The sequence below is a fragment of the Helobdella robusta genome (genome assembly GCF_000326865.2).
Source record: "Helobdella robusta unplaced genomic scaffold HELROscaffold_10, whole genome shotgun sequence".
In the NCBI taxonomy this organism is placed as follows: Eukaryota; Metazoa; Annelida; class Clitellata; order Rhynchobdellida; family Glossiphoniidae; genus Helobdella; species Helobdella robusta.
The window spans coordinates 1,660,313-1,684,539 of record NW_008703571.1 but is presented as its reverse complement, the minus strand read 5'-3'; the positions used below and the strand labels follow the sequence as shown (position 1 = coordinate 1,684,539).

The window sequence follows — 24,227 nt, the reverse complement described above, 5'->3', positions numbered from 1 at the left end:
CTGTGTTAAGAAATGGAGTAAGTGTCGGTTTACTGTTTGAAAATCTTATTTTCTCACTGTAATTGAATCAAGAACACAAATGCATCAAGTTAACCTATTCTTGGCTCAAATTTATAAGATGAACGCAATTGATCGATCACAAAGTTTTCGAAACACTAATATATGAAGCAAAGTATTTTTAATTTTTTTATTAATTTCATCCCTTTACTTAATTGCTCAATGGCAGCAATAAACTTAGATGATTTACTGTAGTCTACAACAAATTATTCATCATAAATCAATTAAGGGTTAGACGTAAAACTTATTTCACATATGTGTAAAACTTCACACACATAAAACATAAAAGGCCATTGGCTTGATGAAATTTATTATTAATTAAACTGAGCTGAATCATGTTAAATAGGACATGATGATCGTGCCACATGGCCAAGTAGTTATATAACTAACTAGTTATACAGCATGCGCATACTCACATACATACACAAACACACATAACACACATACCTACAAACATGCATATACACACATTCATAGATACTACATGCACACTACACATTCAAATACATAGAACAATTTGATGAAATTTTACATATAGCCTTCCCATATTCACTGTGCTAATAATGCACTCATCTCATGACTTGGCCTACGTGATGAACCTACGATAACAACATTAACTACGTCATATAAACTATACACACATATATTTGATACACATATAACACAGTTAATTATATATATCTCTATATTATATAGTATAAAATTTATATATACATATATATACATATATATATATATATGAATATATATATATATATATATATATATATACATACCCTATACATATAATTACATCGATAAAATGTATGAATTGACACTATTATAATAATGCAGTGTACGTACAGGCCAGTAAAGTAAAGCCATGCGTATGTAAGAAAATAAACAAAGGAGAGATTTTGCTCCGATGGTTTGATTTTAAGGTAAAAAAAATGATTTATGACATTAGTGAAGCGTGTTTAAATGTGAATTTAACGAAATAAAAAATGTTTTCTAAACTCACGACGTCAATTTAAGGATGAAATATGTTACCAGCACACGCGCCTTTTAAATCAGCTGTCGGGAGTACGTTTGTTTATTATCAACACTAAAAGTGAACCTAACGTACAATAACACGGCTACGATTCATTTAATTAGTAAACATTTTTGTCAAAGTTTGCCGAAATTTACTTGAATATTTTAAAAATAAACAAAAAATATTATGTAAATTGCAAATATGTTTATTTTTAAACATTGAATAACGGAAGAAGTGGTGAAATTAAAGCCTAATCTGTAGAGAAACTCAATAAGGTCGCAGCTACACTACGTTGCCAATGTAAGAGACGTTCTGCTGTATGCATTCAAATATTATATAACCAGGTTTGTTATGTAACGATTATATAATCAAATGTCTTATTTTTTGTTTTATTCCATTTTATTTAATACACCCGAACTTGACGAGTTTCCTTCATAAGTGTTCCGTCGTTTTCGAACGCATCTTTTCTCTTCATTTTGTTTGGTCTTTTCAAATTTTCAACAAATAAATTTCCAATTTTTTATAAAATTTCATTTCTTTCAAATTCAAAGTTTCAACAAACATCAGAAAAAAATACAAACTTTTTTATTCAACATAATTTATAATATAATTGACAATATATGAATATAATAATCTTCCTTGTCAATCTTTATTGTGTTAGGTTAGTTTAGTCGCTTTTTTTTAGACTTAGAATTATCATTAGAATATTAGATAGAGACTGATAGACTTAGTTGGCAATTCAATCATTTGTCATGTGCACATACTCTCACACACACACATACAACATTACTTTTTTATTTTCATATTTTGATATTTAGTTATATTTTGAAATACATATGGAAAAGAGTGGAATAATTAACTAATAAGTAACTGATTAACGATTATTCAATAAGCACTCCAATCTAATCTTAAAAATAGTTTGAAATTAAAAGAAGTTAATTTTTAACTTGTTTTTGTATACGATATCACTTTGGTTTAGGCACTATAATATTGGTAATAAATATAAAACTTTAAAATATATATCTCATTAAACATTTTTGTAAAACAGTTTAACATTATAGTAAGTTTACATTTGCAATCAACAGCTAAACAGGACCTTTTAGTTAGAACAATGGACTCAAAAGTGAAAGATTATTTCAGGTACGGTGATTTTTTGTTGTCTGAGAATGAAGTTGGCCAGGCAATGTCAGCGTACTCGAAAGCAATCAAAAAAACGAAAACAAATATTTCAGCTGACCAGCTGGGCAAACTGGTTTCTTGCATGATTGACAACTCCACACCATCACATCTTGCATCTCACACGGCATTCACAACAGCTGAAACAACAACACCATCCAACAAACAATCAACAACAGAAGAAGGTAGTGTTGATGACTTGGAAAATGTGTTGATATGCTGCAGTGAGTGTAGAAATGTTTTCCATGAACCTATCACCAAACTTTGTGGCCACACTTTCTGCCAACTCTGTATCAAAGATGTGGATGATGTCTGCCTGAAGTGTGCAGCTGAAGAAACGTCAAAATGTTTCAACAGTTTGGTTGTCTTCTCAAAATCAAATGTTTCCTTGGTTAATCTCATCGATAAATTTTCAACTTTAATGCCAATTGTGAAGTTGAAGAATGATATATTGAGTTTATACAAGAGTGGTAAACTCAAAGAGGTAGTTTCACTTATTGATGGCGAGGCAGATAAAGGTTTTTTACTGATTTGATGCTTTTCTTTATTATTTATATTTGTCATTTTTTACTCATCTCAAGATATTTAGATGTTTTTTTTTCATTAGTCATTTTCTTTTCACCTTTATAATGTATTGCTAAATTGTAAATTTCAACCATCCTATTTATAAAAATAACTTTCAATCAAATTGATTGATTGATTGATTGACTATTTATAAAAATAACTTTCCTTATTTTTCATCAACGAATGAGTTTGATACTCAGCGTTAGTTGCTTCGTATAAAAATTTATCCAATGGTCTGAACAATATTTCATACATCAAATAACAAACATTTAAAACATCCTTACACTAATAATTATGATAAATAAGGATATGTATTCAAAGTGAAGTCCAGTAAAAATTAAATTTTAAAATTGTTATAGGTACTAAACTGGACCTATATGTGATGCTCTTGAGATGCATGTCTCTGTACAAACTAGCTGATTATCAGCAGTCTCTATCAACAGCTGATTACATCATTCAGTACAATCCCAAATGCTTAATGGTTATTAGAACAACAACAACGCATCATCGTCATTTATCATTATTGTCATCACTATTTTTATCATGCTATTATTTATTAATATTTCATCTTTAATCATTTCATATCTTACCTAAAATATGCATGGGATGATAATTCCTAATGGTTACAATTGCTAATGGTGACGGTGTAATGAGTATGGTACCTGTCTCTTCTGTTGTCTTAATCGTGTTTGAATGCAAAGAAACTCCCACCTATCATAAGCAATTTGCAGTGACCCACAACTGAGCAATGTAGTCAGTGGCAGTTGACTAATAAGCATGCTGGTAAGAGCATTTTTAAATAAGAAGGGCTTATTTCTTTTGCCATTTTTAAAATCACGACCTACTTTTTTTATATTTAACAAGAAAATATTGAATAAATTTGATTTAATTTAGGGCCATTTGTGTAGATCACGTTGTTTGCACTGGTTGGGTCAGTTTGATGCGTCCATATTGTCATATCTCACGTGTCTGTCCATTCCTCAACGACTGAGTGTCAAAATTAAGAGAGAGCTTGAAAATGTTGTTGTTTTGTGTTTTTATTTTGTGTTTTTTATCGTTGTTATTTAGTATTTTTATTATATTAATTATTATCGTTGGTTATCTGGTTTCGTGTTGTAAACTTTAACTGTGAAAAAGAATTTTTCAAATGTTTTCATTCTCATGAAGGGAAAGTTCAAAGATAGATTTTTAAAAAAATATTAAGGCATGCTGTTAATTTTAGCAGTGCAACATACGTTTATTACTACCATTCAGGTAGTCAATCATTCTTTGCAACCAAAAACCCCAAATGCCGAATGCACTTCGTATCGCAAAGTACCGTCGTCCTCTTCATCGTCGTCATCATCGTCCTCTTCATCATCACCTTCACGCTTGTTAGAAACATCGTCACCATCGTCTGAGACAGCAAAAATGATTCCAATGTCGACGCCATCTTCCAGTTTAACTTTAGAATTGGATGTTCGATGCGGTCACCATGCTTGTCATCCTCATCAACATCCTCATCATGCTCCTCTTCCTCATCATCATCATCATCAACATCATCTTCATCAACATCATCATCATGCTCCTTTTCCTCATCATCATCAACATCATCATCAACATCATCATCCACTTTTCCACTACCATCATCTTCCTCACTTCGCTCATGATAGCAAGCAATCAACCAATGTTAATAGCAACCCCGTTAACGATAACAATGTTGATAATGATAACAACAATGATGATGATGATGATAATGATGACGACAACGTATTCAGCGCTGATAACAGTCAGAATAAAAACAGTTCCGCAAAACCTAATTGCAAGCAAAACATTAAAAATCTCATAAAAAAGTCGAAATTATCAAAAATATGCGCTCTCTTATCTTCATCGTCGTCATCATCATCTTCTTCATCATCGTCATCAACAACTATGATGACGTCATCACCATCACTTCCGTCATCATCGTTACTAGTATCAATGACATCCAAGTTTTCCATGCTCTCACAGACGGAAATGACCAGACTTGGTATATTTTTGCGTGTCAGTCACAGTCATCATCTTCATCATCATCATTCTATAACATCATCATTTTGTATTTTTGTCAACGCCGTCATCATCATTCTATAACATCATTCTACATCATCATCAACGTCATCTTCATTATCATTCTATAATATTGTCATTTTCATCATCATCAATCTATAACATTATCATTTTGTATCATCATCTTCATCGTTCTACTTCATCATCATCAGCGTCGTCATCATCATTATTATCAGTGATAATATTTTCTTTGTTGCTCTACTCAGTTTCAAAGTTGTTGGGTCTGGTAGCAATAGAAGATTTGGACTGCTCGTTGTGTTATAGGTACTCATCGTCATTTCTGCCATAATTATCACCATCATTATCACCATCATCATCGCCATTATTATCACCATCATTTTACCATCATTATCACTATCGTTATCACCATAATTATCATCATTAACATCAGCATCAACATCGTTATGTAATTGCAATGAAACTACTTGAGTATCATTAGTTCGAGTAGTTATTATTACGTAATAAAACTCACTTCAACAATGAATAAACATTTGGCGAATGAATGAAATCTTTTCTTTTATTCACTTATTCATTCCATCTGATACCGTGCAAGTTTTTTGGTTGCTGATTGGCCGTTCGTTACTTCCTGATTGAATTACAGTGACTGGCCGATTTGATTGGTTGGTCGGTAGGATAGCCGGCTGGTTGACTGACTTGCTAGTCAACTTAATAACCGACTCTTAACTAACTGACTGACTAATCGATTGATGATTGGTTGATTTAATGAATGATTGGTTGATTGATTGGCTGACTGATTGAATGATTGAATGATTGGTTGATTGATTGATTGGTTGACTGATTGATTGATTGATTGATTGATTGATTGATTGATTGATTGATTGATTGATTGATTGATTGATTGATTGATTGATTGATTGACAGATTGTTGTTGGAGCCCATAACAACACCTTGTGGTCACGTGTTCTGCAAGGAATGCCTCTATAGGTCATTGGATCACAATCCCTTCTGTCCACTCTGTAAGGAAGCTCTCTGCAAGGTTGGTTGGTCGAATGATTGTCCAGTCGGTTGATTGTCCAGTCGGTTGGTTGGTCAGTCGGTCGGTCGGTCGGTCGGTTGGTTGGTTGGTTGGTTATTAAATTGGTTGATCGACCGATTCGTTCATGCTGGCGTGAATATCTGAATGCGAAAACGTAGACAGAGATTGAAACCAATCGGAGAAGACGAAGTTGTTTAAAATCTTGGTAGTTGGAGGCTGTTGATGTGAACTTGCTATGGTAATAATGACAGCGCTGGCCTCTGACATTAATATTAAAGATAATGTATTGCCGGTGCCCTTGACGTTAATTAAGAACCAACAAATGATGCAGTACATGGTGCTGAGACCACAGGCCACCACGGAATCATTGAACTGGTTGATGGAGAAACAGTTCGGCGAGGAATTGGACGCCAGGAAGAGGAACCATCTCTCTGAACTAGCTACTGCTGCATGGTAGGTTGGCTTGTTGGCTGGTTGACTGGTCGGTTGGTTGATTGACTAGTCGATCGGTTGGTCGGTCGGTCGGTCGGTAGGTTGGTTGGTTGGTCGGTTGTTTTGTTGGTATCAATCCGGTGAAAAGTTTCATTAATTGAGCTAACAATAAAAGTATACATCTGCCTGCCCACCTACCAGCATCAGCAGAGGAGAAGACATCCCAATATTCGTCTGCACGTTGGCCTACCCCGACCTCTCCTGCCCCCTGCATGTCTTCGAACCCAGGTACCGCCTGATGATGAGGAGGTGTCTTGAGAGTGGCGCTAGGCAGTTCGGCATGTGCGTCTGGCTGGATAAACCTGTTGGGTAGGAACTTTTTACTGCTGTTCTGTTTAGCTGCCTGCGTGTTTCAGCTTGTTTGTTTGTCTGCCTGTTAACCTTTTTATTGTGTTAATATTGTTGTTGCCGTGAAATTGCTCATGTGAATAACATCCATTCAGTCACATTCACATCAAGTCGTTGTTGTTGTTATCATCAGGATGAATATGGAGATGAAACAGAGTTGCAAATAAATGATCAAATTCTTTCAAGGTAGAAATTTAAAGCATACCTGATGAAATTATTTTAAAAATTGTCGCAGAGACCAGCACTACTCGCAGATTGGAACCATGCTTGAAATACAGGATCTCAGATATTTGTCGGACGGTAGGTCGGTGGTGACGACCTTAGGTCGACGCAGGTTCAAAGTTCAAAGTCGAGGTAAAAGAGATGGCTATGATGTGGCTAAAGTTCAGTACATCTCGGATAAATTCATTCCCCAAGAAAAAGTTCAGGGTCAGTTTAGATACTAATGACTTTGATGTAATGGTAGTTGTGATGAAGATGGTTGTGTTTATAGATTCGATAGCGATGATGATAGTGATGTTGACGACGATGACGATGATAACCATCTATTTATTTGAAGCGGTGTCTAGTCAGCTGCTTGAAACTTACGACAAATGCCTCAAATGGTTCAACGGCCTGGCTCCCGAGAAGAGGCAGGCCATCATCAACTGCTACGGAAACTTTCCTCAATTCTCGAGGGTTTCTCAGAAGCAGCTCATCGAAAATAATAGCAACTATCATTCTGGGGGTGCTGGTGATGATGGAGAACGTGATGACAGCTGCCACCATAATGCCAACGCCGAGAAATCAGGTAACGGTAATGGTGATAGAAGCAAAAATGCGAAAAATGATAGCGGTGATGAGGAAGTCAGCAACGAGAATGACAACAAGTGTTGTGGTGGCGTTAAAAATGGCTCTGGAAGCAAAATTTGTAAGGGCGGGAACAAGCACAGATGTGATGTTGGTTATAATAATGACGATGGCGATGAAAGTGCTGAGGAAGACTATAAGGATGTGTCATCATTCGTCTCGTCATCAGATCCAAACAAAAAGTCACCATCTCGCTCACCCAGATCATCACCACCATCGTCAAAATCACCTTCGTGTAAACTCAAAAGTCTTCCACCACCATCATCACCACCACCTCCGAACATATTCGGCGACGATGGACCAAAGTGGTTGTGGTACATGGTGGCCATTCTTCCGTTGGAAACTTCTGTGAAGACCTCACTGCTATCCAATCCATCGCTCGAGTGTCGCCTGGTCACTCTGCAGAAAGTTCTGAACGTTGTGAGCAGTCGCAACTGGAGGTGACTAGGCCCGGTCCTCCTGCTACTCTTCTATTTCTTCATCCATTTCATCTTGCTGAATCCACTCGGAATTTTAAACTGTTCATTTCTCAGATTTTTATGATCACTTTTTTATTTCGTTCTTAGAGCGTTGACAGAAACTGTTGATGAAAATATTTCATTTTACTCACTTTTATGCAAATTTGTAAACTTTCAAAACATTTTACCACGAAATTAAGTGGTGCCTATTTTTGTTCATTTATTTTATTGATTTCTACGTTGCACTGGTAACAAACATTTTACACTTGGAAAAAAATAGAGGAGATTAGATTGAAATGATTTCATTGCAAAGTTGTTCAGACTTTAGTGAGCAAAGATTGATTTTAGCAGTCTTCTTGAAAAATTTAGCTAATAAATTATACCCCGGGTTTAAAAATCTCTAACTATCAGTTGTTGTTTAAATTATTTCGGTTTTAACATGTTTTAATGGTTGAACAAATTTGGATTTTTTGAAAATTTAAAGTGGTGCAAAAAGCTCAAGTTTTGTTGTTCAGGGTTGTCTAAATTTTTCTGAGGTTACGTGATTAAGAGATGCGAGAGGGGTGATTTGGTTTTACTTTTTTTTGGGTGGTATAAAAATTACTGTCTAATCTTTTATTTATTTATGTTTTTTAATTTTATTTCTGTTTCAACCAAGAGATATTCCATTCATTTAAATGTAGCAAGCAATCGTCTGTACGTTGTTTCGGTTAGTAAATTCAACATTGAGGAATACCTGACTGTTCAAGTTACAGCCTTCGGTTGAAATGTGGTTTGACAGTTTTATTCCTAATCTTCATAAATTTTTATTTGATAAACAAGCAATTGTCAATTATTTTAATTAAATCATTCGATTTTATTCTTTTAAAGGTTTTTTCAACTAAAATGTTTTGAAAATAAATTGGAATCAATGTCGTTACTCATCGTCCTACCATTATTTGCGTAGTTTTAGAATAAACATTTATTCCAGCAAATGTCAAATAACTCAAACAGATATTCCCCATATATATAGGCTTATATAAATCACGTATAATTATAAAAAGCATATATATCACATACATAGGCTTATATATATGCACAAATAAGTTATTATGAAGGTTGTGATAGGGAATATAATACGAAATGTACGCACACGTATATAATTAACATCTTCCAAACATTGTAAATAGATTCTTGATAGCGAATATATAGGGAAGTTGAAAACAAAAATAACACCAGTATTAGTAGTAGTAGTTGTAGTAGCAGCAACAGTAGTCGTAGTAGCAGCAACAGTAGTAGTAGTAGCAGCATCAGTAGTTGTATTGTAGTAGTAGCAGCAAAATTATTATTTTCATCAACTCCGTTACCGTCATCATCGCCTTCATGAACACTTACCATTATCTTATCAACACCATCGTTATCATCAGTGACGTCATCCAAATTTAATAAAAATGTAAGTAAAAAAAAATCTGAAAACAAAATTAATATTATGATTATTATTACTACTACTACTACTTATGCTGCTGTTGCTGCTACTACTTACTACTACTACTACTGTACTGCTGCTGCTACTGCTACTATTATTTATATTTTATTTTTTTTTTCAATATAATCGTAAGAGTAAAATTATTTTTATTATTTATGTTATTCGCTTCAAGTAACAACAAAACAACAACAATGATAATATTAATAATAACTAAAACAATAAAAATAATAATAAATAAAAAAAAATAATACGAAGAAGAACAAAAACAATGGTAATAATATAGTCTGCTATGTTTAGTCTCTAAGATGCCTGCCTCAACAGACAGTAAAAATTTTGTTGCTCCATCATCGTCATCAACATTAACGACGACCATAATAATAATAATAATAATAAATATTATTATTATTATTATTATTATTATTCGCTTCAAGTAACAACACTGTTATAAAGCTATCGTATGGCATATATTGTGACAGAAACAATTCGTGATTTATATTTGAATATACTTCACCGCTATGTACTTTTTCTAAAAAATGAGCATTGTGGCAATTGACATTTTATTACATTTTATTACATTATTGTGACATTTCATTATTTTATTTTCATACTTATTTATTGTCTTTGCTTTGAAATAAAAGAGTTCTCATTATTGTTAATATTATTATTATATTCTTACTAGGTAATTATTGTTGTTATTATCATTAAAATTGAAGTCTTTACATCATCAGCCTCAGCAGCAGCATACATTTCAATAGTTCATTATTAATTATTTTTATTCCAAGCATAAGATTGTGGCACAAGAAACGCTCTCTTTATGCTACGAATGATCGAATGATCAGCGAACGAGCGATTGAAATGATGAAAGACTTGTTTATATGTTTTGTCCATTACTCCAAAGCTGTGAAACACGTGTAGCTTATGGAAATATTTGAAAATTTTGACACCGTTGGAAAAGACACGAGAGTTATCAAAAACCTATATTGGGACCAAGTGATACAGATCTTATAGCAGATTCAATGGAAAAATTGCCAACAATTGTTTCCAAACTGGTTTTTGAAAGTGAAAGGAAAGGCTTGCAAATTAAAATCAACAAACAAAGTGCATGATCATCATCTTTACCACCCAATTATCATCATTATCATCATCATCGCCCAATTATTATCATCATCATCATTATCATCATGGTCATCATCTTTGACGTCATCGTCGTCATCGTCCTCATCATTTTTTATCAGAAACTCTATCAGACTCCTCCATAAGCATTCCTTATCATGCAGCTCAAACTAGGCATTCGTTAACAACAACAACAGCAACAACAACAGCAACAACAACAACAACAACAACAACAACAACATAAACGACAATTCCTTATTCAAAAAACACCAATACCAGTCACATGGAAATATTATACAACAAAGGTTAAAGCCCAATAAGCGAATATACATATTTTTTGCATATTTTGCTTATGAGAAAAGCAATGAAATTAAATGCAAAGACATGTGAACGATATGAAAATTCACGTTACAAAAACCCGACACACACAAGCACGCACGCACACATAATACAGCACTGTATATGCATATTTACATATATATCAAATACGTTTATGCATACATATAAGTATAGTATATACATATGGTATATATACAGTATTGTGATACACACAGTATATATACAATTATACAGTTCAGTATACTGCATGATGAATTCGGATAAAAAGAGTTTTATTAAATCTTCATGATGAACTTGGATAATAATAATATTTTCGACAAACTGAACAATTTCTGAAAAATTCTAATAAGGAAAATTAAAAAAAGACAACTTTGAATTGATTCAAAACATCAACAATTCGGTAGAATTCGTACAATACTGTATAAAATATGTTCTCCTTCCAACATATAGTATATATATATATATATATATATATAAGTATATATATATAAGTATATATAAGTATATATATATATATATATATATATATATATGAGTTATGAATAGCATGTTTACGATTGCATTGTATATAAACACCCAGCATACAATACATCTTCAAACTTTCTGCATCCGCCAAATGCTTCAGCAGCAACAGCGCGCACACACAAAAACACACATACGCACACAAACACACAACAACACAAGAACAACACACACAAACAATGTTTTGTTATTAATGATATAGTTATGTTTATTCATTTTTTGGTGAGTTACATTGCTTTTTGTAATGGGTTGAGGTGTGCATGTATTTTGTCTTCATGCTTATAAGGTTGTTTTGTGCTATGTCTGTTTAGGTATGTATAATACGTTATGGGATATGTGTATAGAATGTATACATATGTGCAGGTATTTTTGTATAGTAGCATTATGGTATTTAAAGCCCATTTATGCATGTATGAATATGAATACATGATACATTAATATACAGAAATGAAAAAGTATGCGTCTAATAAATATATGTAAATATGAAAATATATGATTTCTATACAATTTCTTTATTTGTGTCTATAGATCCAATCATCTTTTTCATCCAATCATTCATTTTTTTATTAATAATTAATTAATTCATTTATTCATTTGTTCATTTGTTCATTTCTTCATCTTTCTCTCTCTCTCACTCTCTTTTTCTTTATTACCGATTTAACCATACACCCAATCTTCTTTTAATTCTTTTATTCATCCACTTTTACATTCATTCATTTATTCTTCTATACATCTCTTTCTTTAACTTTTTTTCTTTTTCTCTCTTTCTCTCTCAGATCTATCCATACATTCATCCAATCACTGATTCAATCTTTTGTTTAATCGTTTTTTCATTCATTCATTCATTCATTCATTCATTCATCTATCTCTCCATCTTTTTATCTCACTCTCACTTTCTTCCCCCATCTCACACTCACACACACTCTCTTTTTCTTTCTCTCTTTCTCTCTCACTCTCTCCCTCTCTAACTCTCTTTCTCTTAACTTATATTTTTCAATGTTGTTGGCTGCCGTTTTCGAGGTTAACATTTCGTCTTGCGTAGAACATCCGCACCGTCAGTCTTGTGGTAATTTAAATATAATGTTATCAGCTATTATTACTAATAACCTAATTAATAATCATTCAGTTAATTGATTGACCAGTCAATTAACCAGTCAATCAATTAGCCAATCAGTTAACCGGTCAGGTAAATAATTCATTCAATCTGTTTATCGATTGATTGATTGGATGGTCGTAGCAATAATCTATGAATAGTAATAAGAAGAATAGTCATAATAATTGTAATAATAATAATAATAGTAATAATAATAATAATAAACATAACAAGAACTTTTTCATGCCCCAACGTGTTTATTACAGAATGTTTTAATTAATTAAAAAGCGTTATTTTAGTTAATAGTTTTAAGGAAGAAAAATTTTCGCAACGTTTTTCAGAAGTTAATTTTGCTATTTCCATAGGACGGTTCGGTTGGTTTAAAATTTTAAAATAATAACAATAATAACATTATTATTATTCAAAAGTTAACTTTATTATTATTTTCTTTTTTAAATAAAATTATAACTCTTAGATATATTATATTTTTACTTCCAAGGTGTCTGTCTTCAGTTTTAATCACGTTTTAATCATCAAAAATTTTGCTTTTTACCTTCGATATATATTATTATTTATAAGCATTAAATAAATAACTGCAACAACAACAACAACAACAACAATAATAATAATAATATTAACAATAATAACCATAATAATAATAATAATAATAGTTAATAAAAGACGTGGCCAGCTAGCAGGACAAAATGTTGAACAGACTTTCAAGAAGGGTGAGATTTTTTATTTTTCATTTTCTTAGTCATATCATCATTAATCATGTTATCGTCGTTTCGGCTATTTTATTTCGTCATATCATTATTAATGTACATTAATGAGTCATTATCATCGTACTATAGCCATCATAATGTTATCATTGTACTACTAATGATGTACTATCATCAACCCACCAGCATCATTATCTCATTGTTATTTTAGCACTTTCTAATCATCATTGTTGACCAAATTTTCTTATTATAGTTATTGCTATTGCTTTCATTACTCTTCTTCTTCTTATTATTATTATTATTATTGTTGTTGTTGTTGTTGCTACTGTTGTAATATTGTAACATTTCATTAACTTTATATCATTGATTTTCTTACTGGAAATTGACATTATTGTATTTCATTTTATGCTCTGTGATCTTTGATTGAGTGAAAGGAAGAGTTCCCATATTTTTATGTTATCACCGTATTGGTTTTCAATTGTGTTTCATTTTTTTATTGATCTTTCAATTGAGAAAAGTAACTCATATTTCACAATAGCCACAATCACCACCGAATTTTCGCTTTTAATTTTTTCAAGTTACGGATAAAATAAGTTTGGCTTTCATGTGGCTGATTTAAAAAATATAAATACATGATCGTGAAGGACAAGACAGGAAGTTTGCTGAGGGCAGCACGTTCCGGTAACACGGATAAGTTGGTGAACCTTCTAAACCGGAAGGTGGATATCAACTCTTCTGATCCGGTCAGTCCCTGATGATGATGATGATGCTGATGATGATGATGATGATGATGATGATGATGATGATGATGATAATGGTGGTGGTGATGATGATGATGAATGATGATGAATGATGATGAATGATAATGATGATAATGATGATGATGATGATGATGGTGATGATGCTGATGATGGTGAAGACGACGACGATAACTAACGACAATTGTAATAAAGAAACGACGATTATGATGATATTAACGATGATGACGACGACTCAGATGACGATGATGGAGACGACGATGATGACGATGATGACGATAATGACCTTGAAACTTAAAACAACACACAGTCCGGACTAACGGCACTCCATCTGGCGGGAAAAGAAGGTCATGCGGTCATCGTCAGGGAACTTTTGAAAAGAGGCGCCAACGTAGATGCTGTAACAAAGGTAACCGAAATGTGTGTGTGTATTTTTGTATGTGTTTGTGTATGTATTTGTGTGTTTGTGTGTGTCTGTGTGTGTGAGTGTGTATTTTTGTATATGTTTGTGTATGTATTTGTGTGTTTGTGTTTGTCTGTGTCTGTGTGTGTTTGTGTGTGTGTGTTTACCGAATTTTAATTTTTGACATTTTTTTCTTATTAAATTGACCGAAATTTAATACTGCACGCAGTCCGATTTGCCGATTTTTAAAAGTTAAAAAAAAATTTTACTCAAAAACGAATGCTGATCCGTTAATACATGAAATTCGCGTTAATGTAGCCCATTCTTATTGTATAGTTTAAAAAATATATATATAAACCTATGTATATCTATCCATATGTAGTCATTTTAGACATTGAAAAAATAATGAAAAAATGTATGAAGCCTTAGATTTCAAACGAAATTCTTCATATCTTGTAAACAACTTTGTTTATAAGCACGACACACGATGCTCCGTTGTAAGCAGCTAAATATTCCAGACAACCCTCACATTATAAAGTTGTTTATAAAACACACACGCACACACTTTCTTACACGCACATACATACACATACATACACACATATTTTTTTCACACACATACACACACACATTTTTTTCACACACACACATACACTTTTTATTTTTCTCTATCTATATAAATATTTCAGTTAAGATTTTTTTTATTTTACATCGGCGCGTGTATGAGCAGAAAAAGGATAAACAAAAAATGAAAGTGTTAACATTTTTGCAGGCATTGCTGCTTACAAAGAACAATAATATCTGTCTGTGTGTGTGTGTGTTTATATGTGTCTGTGTGTGACTGTGATGTTTGTTTGAATGTACACAAAATGAGTTAATTGTTTGAACCGGTGGAAATCATACCGGTTATTACCATAACGCTAATGAAATCATATTTATCTTATTTAAAATCTGAAATACTTTATTTAAAAAATTTTGAATTGATCGAAGGATGGGCTTAGAACGAAAGTAATTGTTAGCGTAATAGAGAGATGTTAGTCTGCCATTATCATCCTTATCTGTATCATCACCATCATCATTTGTATCATCACTTATATGATCATTTTTATATGATTGTAACAAGGACACAAAGATTTAACCATACAAAGAAAGAGAAACCAACGACTTGATTTACGATGCACACACACAAGCATACACACACACACACACACACACACACACACACACACAAGCAAACACACACACACACACATACAAAATACTATTAACAGCTAGAGATCGCNCATTGCACATGCAGTCACATATTCTCATGTACCTAAGCATCACAATTGACCACTAGAATAAACTCCATCCACCCAATGAGAAATGATGCAACAACCGAAAATCATACAAGACGAAAATCATAAAAACAAATAAACTTTTAAACTCGCTCGTATTTTTCATCTTCATCTGTATTTTATCCTCATCCTAATTTTGTGCTTGTGTGTGTTTTTAATAAGAGTGTGTGTGTGTGTTGTGTGTGTGTGTGTGTGTGTGTGTGTGTGTGTGTATGTGTGATATTTCCACAAGATATTAAACAAACAAGGTTAAACGAGAATATCTTTTCTCAACATTTGCCGTACGTAACACGAGAGTAATAAATCATGCTAGATATTTTAGTTACTTCGTTATCGTTGTTGTGGTTGTTATTGTTGCTGGCGTTGTTGTAGCTGTTGTTGTAGTTGTTGTTGCTGTTGTTATTTTATTATTGTCGCCGTATTTTTCAGTGTTTTTTGTTATGATGTTGTTTTAGATGTAATTTTGTTTCTATGTTGTTGTTGTTGTTGTTTGCTTAGTTTGGTATTGTCACTTGAACGTTTGTTATATTGTTGATGTTGTTTTGTTATCACCGTTACTATTTTTATGATTGGGTTGTAGTGAGTTCCTCTATCTGCTTTACACATGTTTTAGTAAATATTACGTCAACATCTTTGTTTTTTGTTGTTAACTTATTGCTATGTCTATTTAACAACAACACTTATTGCGATTTTGTAGTTTTCTTGGTGTTCCCATTCACCTATATTCTTCCAACAATTATAGACTGATGAAAGAAAGAAAGAAAATTTTATAGACAGTTTGACTGTTTGATAAGCAAGAATAACATTTTAAGGAACGACTCTGATGATGTATCATAGTTGTATGCATTTTGTATCAATGGAGTATCACTTTTGTATCAATGTTGTATCAATTGTGTATCAAATTTTTGCATTGTGTGGCAATGATTGTTTTATGACGTTTAGAAAAAGAACACGCCCCTGCATATCTCGAGTTTGTCTGGAAGGTTGGAAGTGGTAAGAATGCTTCTGGAACATGGGGCTGATTCCAATGCTAAGTCGCAAGTAAGGATGATGATGACGGTGATGGTGATGATGGCAGTGATGATAATGATGGTGGTGGTGATGATGATGAGAATGATGACACGACGATGATGATGATGATGAAATCGGCAATGATGATGATGGGAATGATTGTAATTAATGATGATGACAATAATAATGAGTGTATTATGTAATGAAAAATACCTAAATGATAGCCACGTGACGAAGATGATAATATGGAGAATGATATGATGTTGATAATCACGTCTTAATGATGAAGACGATAATGGTATAAAGTTGAACACCCCTTTGATAAACGCAGAATGGATTCACTCCGCTCTACATGGCATCACAAGAGGGTCACGTGGGTGTGGTCAGACTGCTCCTCTTACACAAAGCTGACCAGAAACTTAAAACTGATGTCAGAATTTTAATACAAATAATAATAAAAAATGATTATTATTATAATTTTATGTTTGATTTCATTTTAATCTACAAAAACACAGTTTCACTTCAAAGAAAAACAAAACATGAAACTGCATACGCCAATCACCAAAGCACACGCACGCACGCACAAAAACACACACGCATACACACACGTATACACACACACGTATATACACACGCACACATGCTGTACTCCCCTCAGGACGGATACAGTCCACTTTCGGTGGCGCTGCAGCAGCAGCATTCGGACGTTGTAAAAGTTTTGTTGGAGCACGGTATGCAGAAGCATTCATTCTCCGCCATGCACGTAGCGGCAAAAAGTAACAACCTCAAGGCCTTGAAACTGCTCGTCGAAACTGATAAGACTCTATGCAGTAAAGTTACTAGGGTTAGTATTTTTTTAGTATTATTATAGGTATCACATAATTATTACGGTAATAATAATTTATTATTATATTAATTAATAATAAATTTAATTACTAGGTTTAGTAGTTTTTACAAAACAATCACTAGGGTCATTAATTAATTGATAGTAACTATGGAACATTTATTGCATTGATTCTTTTTCATTTAATACTAGAAGTAGCGGTAGGAGTAATAAATAGTAATAATAATAATAATAATAATAATAAATAAATAATAATAAATAATAATTACAATAACACAGAGCGGATTCACACCTCTGCACATAGCTTCCCACTACGGCCATGTGGAAGCCGGTCAGCTAATCATCAGGTCTGGCACAGATATCAATTACAAAGCCAAGGTGAGTATAAGGATGATAATAATAATAATTATTATTATTATTTTTAACTATAATTATTATTATTATTTTTAACTATAATTATTATTATTATTTTGACGCAACTATTATTACGACGACAATGTATGATGATGGCGATAATGACGATAACGATGATGGTACTAATAGCAATGATGATGAATATGATGAAGAGGGTAGCAATTTTAACGACAATGATAATAATTTAAAGTAACTTTTCCATCATTATCATTATCATCATTATCTTCTCATCATCAGCACCATAATCCCCATCATCATCATCATTATCTTCATCATTATCATTATCACTACAGAATGGTATCACAGCATTACACGTTGCCAGCAAGCGAGGTCACCTAGACATGGTTCAACTGCTTACGTCGTCCGGAGCAAATTTGGATGCGAAAACCATGGTTCTTACCTTTCTCTTTCAATACACACGCGGGATCTGTAATTTAGTAATAATACATTTAGGCTGTGTTAGTATTAGTTTACATGAGCGGATCTGGAATTTTGCTGTGGGAATGAGAATTTCTATGTATATATATTTTTTTTGGTTCAGTGAAGTGTTTTTAGAAAAATGATATTAAAAGTTTATAGCAGATGATATTTTTTTTGCTAGTTCCCGTAATTCCCACTCGCTCCAGTTTTTCTGGCTGGATGATTTCCTAATTTCTCCAGTTATCGCTAATATTCGTTTACATTATTATTATTATTATTATTATTATTGAAAGGAAAATGATGAACAAAAATAAATTTGACTTTTTATTTAATCACTTGAGTCATTTTGATATCTATCATCATCATCGTCCCTACTACCCACTTTATTATCATCATCTTTACCATCATCAATATCATCATCATCATCCTAATCATGACCATCCGTCTATCATTATCAGGAAGGCATGACCGCACTGCACTGTAGCTCGAAAAGCGGCCACAGCCTCGTGATCAAACATTTGCTGGAATGTGGGTCAAATGTCAATTGTAGGTCGAGGCATGGCTTGACTCCGCTGCATTACGCTGCACAGTCAGACAGCGTTGAATGCAGCAAGGTGCTGCTGAACAACAAAGCAAACATCAACGACAGAACCATTGTGAGTTGTGCGATCATCTTGGGGGTTTTTTTGTTTAGTTTCTTGTTTGATAAATGGTTGCATGAGTTATGTCTGTATTTCGATAGTATCATGGTGATACAATGATAGTATTGTGATAGTATCATGTTATTGTAAAAATGTGTTGAAGCAGTGTTATTAAGAACTACAAACGAAGATAAAAAAAAATAGGTCGTCATGCCATCACAGTCATTAAATTGATCATCATCACAATCACCAACTTCATCGCCATCCTAATAACCACCACCATCATCATCGTCATCATCATCATCATCATCACCATCATCATCATCGTCATCATCATCATCATCATCATTACCAGGATGACCTCACTCCACTACACGTTGCCTCACATTATGGTTTCTTAAAAGTTGGAAGGCTATTGCTGGAAAAGAAGTGCTACATTGATCCTGTTACCAAGGTGATGATGATGATGATGGCGATGATGATGATGGCGATGGTGATGATAATAATGATGGCGATTGGCGATGGTGATGATGATAATGTTTGTTAATAATATAGCTAATACTATATATACTACAGCTCGATATAGCATGAGACAAGACATCCTCACCATCATCATGAACTTAATCATCATTGTCATCATCATCATCCTCATCATGAACTTAATCATCATTGTCATCATTGTTACCGACACCATCATCATCATCATCATCGCAGACTGGCTTCACGCCACTGCACGTAGCGATAAAAAGGAACAAACCGAAGATGGTGGAGCTCCTATTGAGATTTGGCGCTAACATCAACTCCCAAACTATGGTAGGATGTAGCAGAAGTAGTAGCTGCAGTAGCGGCAGCAATTTTAGAAGTAGCAGTTTTAGTAGCAGCAGTCGTAGTTGTAGTAGAAGCAGCAGAAGCAGTAGTAGTTGTTGTGGTGAAAAAATTTGCAGTAATTTTAGTGGATTTTGCAGTTTTCTTAGTTATTTATTTAAATATATAATAGCGATAGTGATAGAAATAATATTAATATATGAATAATAATTATTATTATTAATATATAATTAATTATAAATAATAATTATTATTAACATAATTTAAAATAATCACAACAATAGTTTGAATGGCATGAAATATTTGTCAATAATTTTCCAACAGTCCGGATTAACACCTCTCCATCTATCCTGTCTGTCGAACTCCTCCCAAATCATCTGCCAACTTCTTCAGCACGGAGGCTGCAACATTAACGCCAGGAGTCAGCGAGGTGAGACATGCTTGCATCTAGCGACGCGTTGCAACAATGTTGAGGTCGTTGAGATGTTGCTGCAACATGGAGCTCAAGTTGACGTCAAAGGAAATGTTAGTTTAGTTGTTTGAAATTTTATTTTTGTGGTTGGTTTAATACTGGATTTTAGTATTTTATGGAGGAAGTTTTTGCTATGTAGAACGACATTTTAAAAATTAATGATCTAAACAACGTCACGAACATGAATCATATTTTTTTTAAATGGTTCTGATTTTCTAGAACTGTTTAACCTCAGTCACTCAAAAGAAGTTTGATCTCCGGACAAAATATAATTATTTTTTAATTTTAATATTTTTTGATGAAAGTTTTAATAATCAAATTTTTCATTACAACCCCCCTAAAATGCTATAATGGTTACAACCCACACCCACCCCAGGACCACAAACAGACCCCTCTCCACCTCTCCTCCCAACTTGACCACCCTGAATGCACGCGCCTGCTGCTTCAACATGGTTCAAATCCCGACTGCAAAACCAGCGAACTGATGACGTCACTGCACTTGGCAGCCGCTAAAAATAACAACCAATCAGCGAGTCTCCTGCTTGATCATGGAGCTAACCCGGAACTGGTTAACAAAGTGAGTTAAATTTACGTGTGGATCTTTTTAACTTGAAGTTTTGTAAAAATAAGTTTTGAAAACTTGTAACTTTTGCATAATAACGCATACGAATGCAATACATTTTTCTACAAGTTTTGTTTATTTTAAGCGACGCAAACAAACACAAACCGACAGAATGGCTACACTGCAGTGCACACAGCCGTCAAATACGACAGTTTAAAAGCCTTGAAGCTTTTGATTGACCGAAAAGTTGGAATTGAGATGGAAGGCTCGGGCGGTTTGAAGCCCCTCCACGTCTGCACCCACAACAATCACGTGGACTGCCTCAACCTACTACTGAAAGCTGGAGCCGATGTCGACTGTGTGGCTCATGTTAGCGAAGCATGGTGGTGGTAGTGGTGGTGGTGGTGGTGGTGGTGGTGGTGGTGGTGGTGGTGCCGGTGTTTGAGTATGCTGGAGGTGATCAGTAGTGATGAGCTGAGTGGTTGTGATATTCAGCATAAATGTGATCAATGCTTATCAAATTATTCGTTTAAACCAACATTTCTTCTACTCGGCAGAATGGTTACACCCCCCTCCACGTGGCAGCCAATGAGAACCGGGTCAACGTCGCAAAAACCCTGATAACAAATGGCGCCAAAGTTAACGTCCAATCAAAGGTGCTCGGAGTTTAAGAACATTTTCACAATTACCATTCCGCTGATAAGTTAACAAATTTAATATTCACCTTAAAATAATTCTGATATCTTTCTATAAAGTATTTACAAACCTGTTCTCATTTTTCATATTACTTTAAAATAAATTTACGTTAAAGACTGTTTAAAATGCCGTAAAAAGTTAATAAAAATTTAAACTGGAAATAGTTTGAATGCTAAATTTGGTACGTGTGAATGACTTCAGAACAAGGTGGCCCCACTGCACCTAGCCTGCAAGGGAGGGCACTTGAATTTTGTGAAGCTGTTAATAGAATGCGGTGCCAAGATCAACGATGCCACCTCATCCGGTCTAACCCCGATGCATTACGCTGCCATCGGTCCAAGCGGTGACGTCATTGAACTTTTGAAGGTCAACGAGGCGAAGGTCACAGACCTCGACGAGAATAACAACACGCCACTTCACTTGGCGTGTTACCATGGTAATGATGAAGTCGTGAAGCAGTTGCTGAGCTGTGGTGCCGATCCAAATGTCATCAATAAGGTGGGGCTTGTTCAGTTGTTTGTCGTTTCGGTGGTTGTATCTCGTTGGTTGTTTGTTTTCGTTTATTGGCTGCTTTGTTGATTTTTATGGTACAACGCAGATTACAAACAGGATTGATATATTTTAATCAAATTTGTGTGTCTATATTGTAGTTCATTGATTGGTTTAAATAAATTTTTGACACGTCCATCAATTAATCTACCCACTTAACAAAAACCATCCATCCACCAAACTCCACCCACCCATCTATCTACCGAACTCCACCCAACCACTCAACTATCCATCCACCAAACTCCACCCACCCATCCATCTACCTAATTTCATCCAACCATCCATCCACCAAACTCCACCCAACTATCCATCCACTTAACTCCACCCAACCATCTATCCACCCAACTCCACTCAACCACCCAATCATCCATCCACCAAACTCCACCCAACCATCCATCTACCGAACTCTCATTCCAACAGGCGGGGATGACTCCGCTACACTACACAGCTCAAAATGGCGACACCAAATCAACCAACCTCCTGTTGAATAGCGGTGCCGAACCAAACATCATGAATATTGTAAGTGGCAAGAACAAAATGTTATTACAATCATCATCACCATTACCATCATCATCATCACCACCATCATCATCGTCATCATCACGTCAGGACGGTTGGTCCCCCCTCTGCATATCCCAGAGGAACGGCCACGGGGAACTCTCCACCCTTCTACTTCCTCTCACTTTAGATCGATGTCTCTCACCTCCTGATGCACAGGAAGAGGATGAGCAGAACAAAAGATCCTACATATTCGATTCTCCGTACCACGTCACTAATGTTTCCGTCAGTTCGGCGGACGGTGCGTTTGCTACCACGGCTATTACTTTTCCTATTGCTACTACTACTACTACTACTACTACTACTACTACTACTACTACTACTACTACTACTACTACTACTACTACTACTACTACTACTACTACTACTACTACTACTATTACTACTACTACTACTACTACTGCTGGTGCTGCTGCTATTGTTGCTACTACTACAGCCATATACTATTATTATTTTACTATCATTATTGTTATTTTTATTCAGATAACAGAATGTTTTTTTTTAAAAATGTTTTACATTCAATGCAGACGTTGATACAACTTATAAGAAAAAACTTCCAAAAGATTTCGTTAGTCTTACTTGTCTAGTCACTATATTATCATCGTCGTCGTCGTCATCGTCATCAACATTATTGTTTTTGTTATTATTATTATTATTATTACCGTTATCACTATCATCATCACTAGGACGAATCAGATTTATTCGAAATGGACCAGCAGGACAAAAAACCGAGCGTGACGTCATTGGGTGGCGGTCACGACGACGACGACACAAAGTACTTGAACTGTGGTCTCGTCGGTGAAGCTACCACAGTGGCCACATCTAATTATGTCACTGAAATGACGCCGACGTCTCCTACAGAAGTGAGTGGATAATGATGGTGATGATGAATAGGAAGAGGAGAAGAAAGAGGAAGATTATTATTATCATTATTACTATTATTATTATTAGTATTATTATTTTTATTATTATTATTATTATTATTTAAAAATAGGCTGCCCCGCCCTCGCCGGCCACGCCCCTGATGAGACCCTGGAGCACCATGAGTAGTAACAGACCTATGAGTCCTTCGTTCAATAAGTTGGTCGTGATGACGATGAAGATGATGATGAAAATGAGGATGATGATGAAAATGAAGATGATGATGAAAATGAGGAAGAAGATGAAAATGATGATGAAAATGAGGATGAAGATTATGATGAAGATGAAGATGATGATGAAGATAAGGATGATGATGAAAATGATGAAAATGATGAAGATGAGGATGATGATAAAAATGATGATGATGAAGAAGATAAGAATGATGATGAAGATGAGGATGAATTTCATGATGATGATGAAGATGATAATGATGATATTGTTGATGATGAGGATGATGTTGGAAATGATGAGGTTGATAATGATGCTGGTGATAGCATTCAAAAGCCATACAAAAAGTTAACTTC

General features: G+C 34.2%; 2 protein-coding genes across 2 annotated transcripts; both read left to right on the top strand.

Moving 5' to 3' along the window:
- Positions 1 to 2,180: 2,180 nt before the first annotated feature.
- HELRODRAFT_190036 (hypothetical protein) lies at positions 2,181 to 4,691 on the top strand (the record flags this gene model as incomplete). Its single annotated transcript, XM_009011869.1, has 4 exons — positions 2,181 to 2,763; positions 3,169 to 3,290; positions 3,704 to 3,829; positions 4,064 to 4,691. Coding segments are annotated over 4 exons (1,458 nt in total), but the record flags the coding sequence as incomplete, so codon positions are not given.
- Positions 4,692 to 5,117: 426 nt separating this feature from the next.
- Positions 5,118 to 8,024, top strand: HELRODRAFT_71289 (hypothetical protein; the record flags this gene model as incomplete). Its single annotated transcript, XM_009011868.1, has 7 exons — positions 5,118 to 5,158; positions 5,777 to 5,891; positions 6,223 to 6,344; positions 6,531 to 6,687; positions 6,974 to 7,164; positions 7,301 to 7,409; positions 7,887 to 8,024. Coding segments are annotated over 7 exons (873 nt in total), but the record flags the coding sequence as incomplete, so codon positions are not given.
- Positions 8,025 to 24,227: the final 16,203 nt, after the last annotated feature.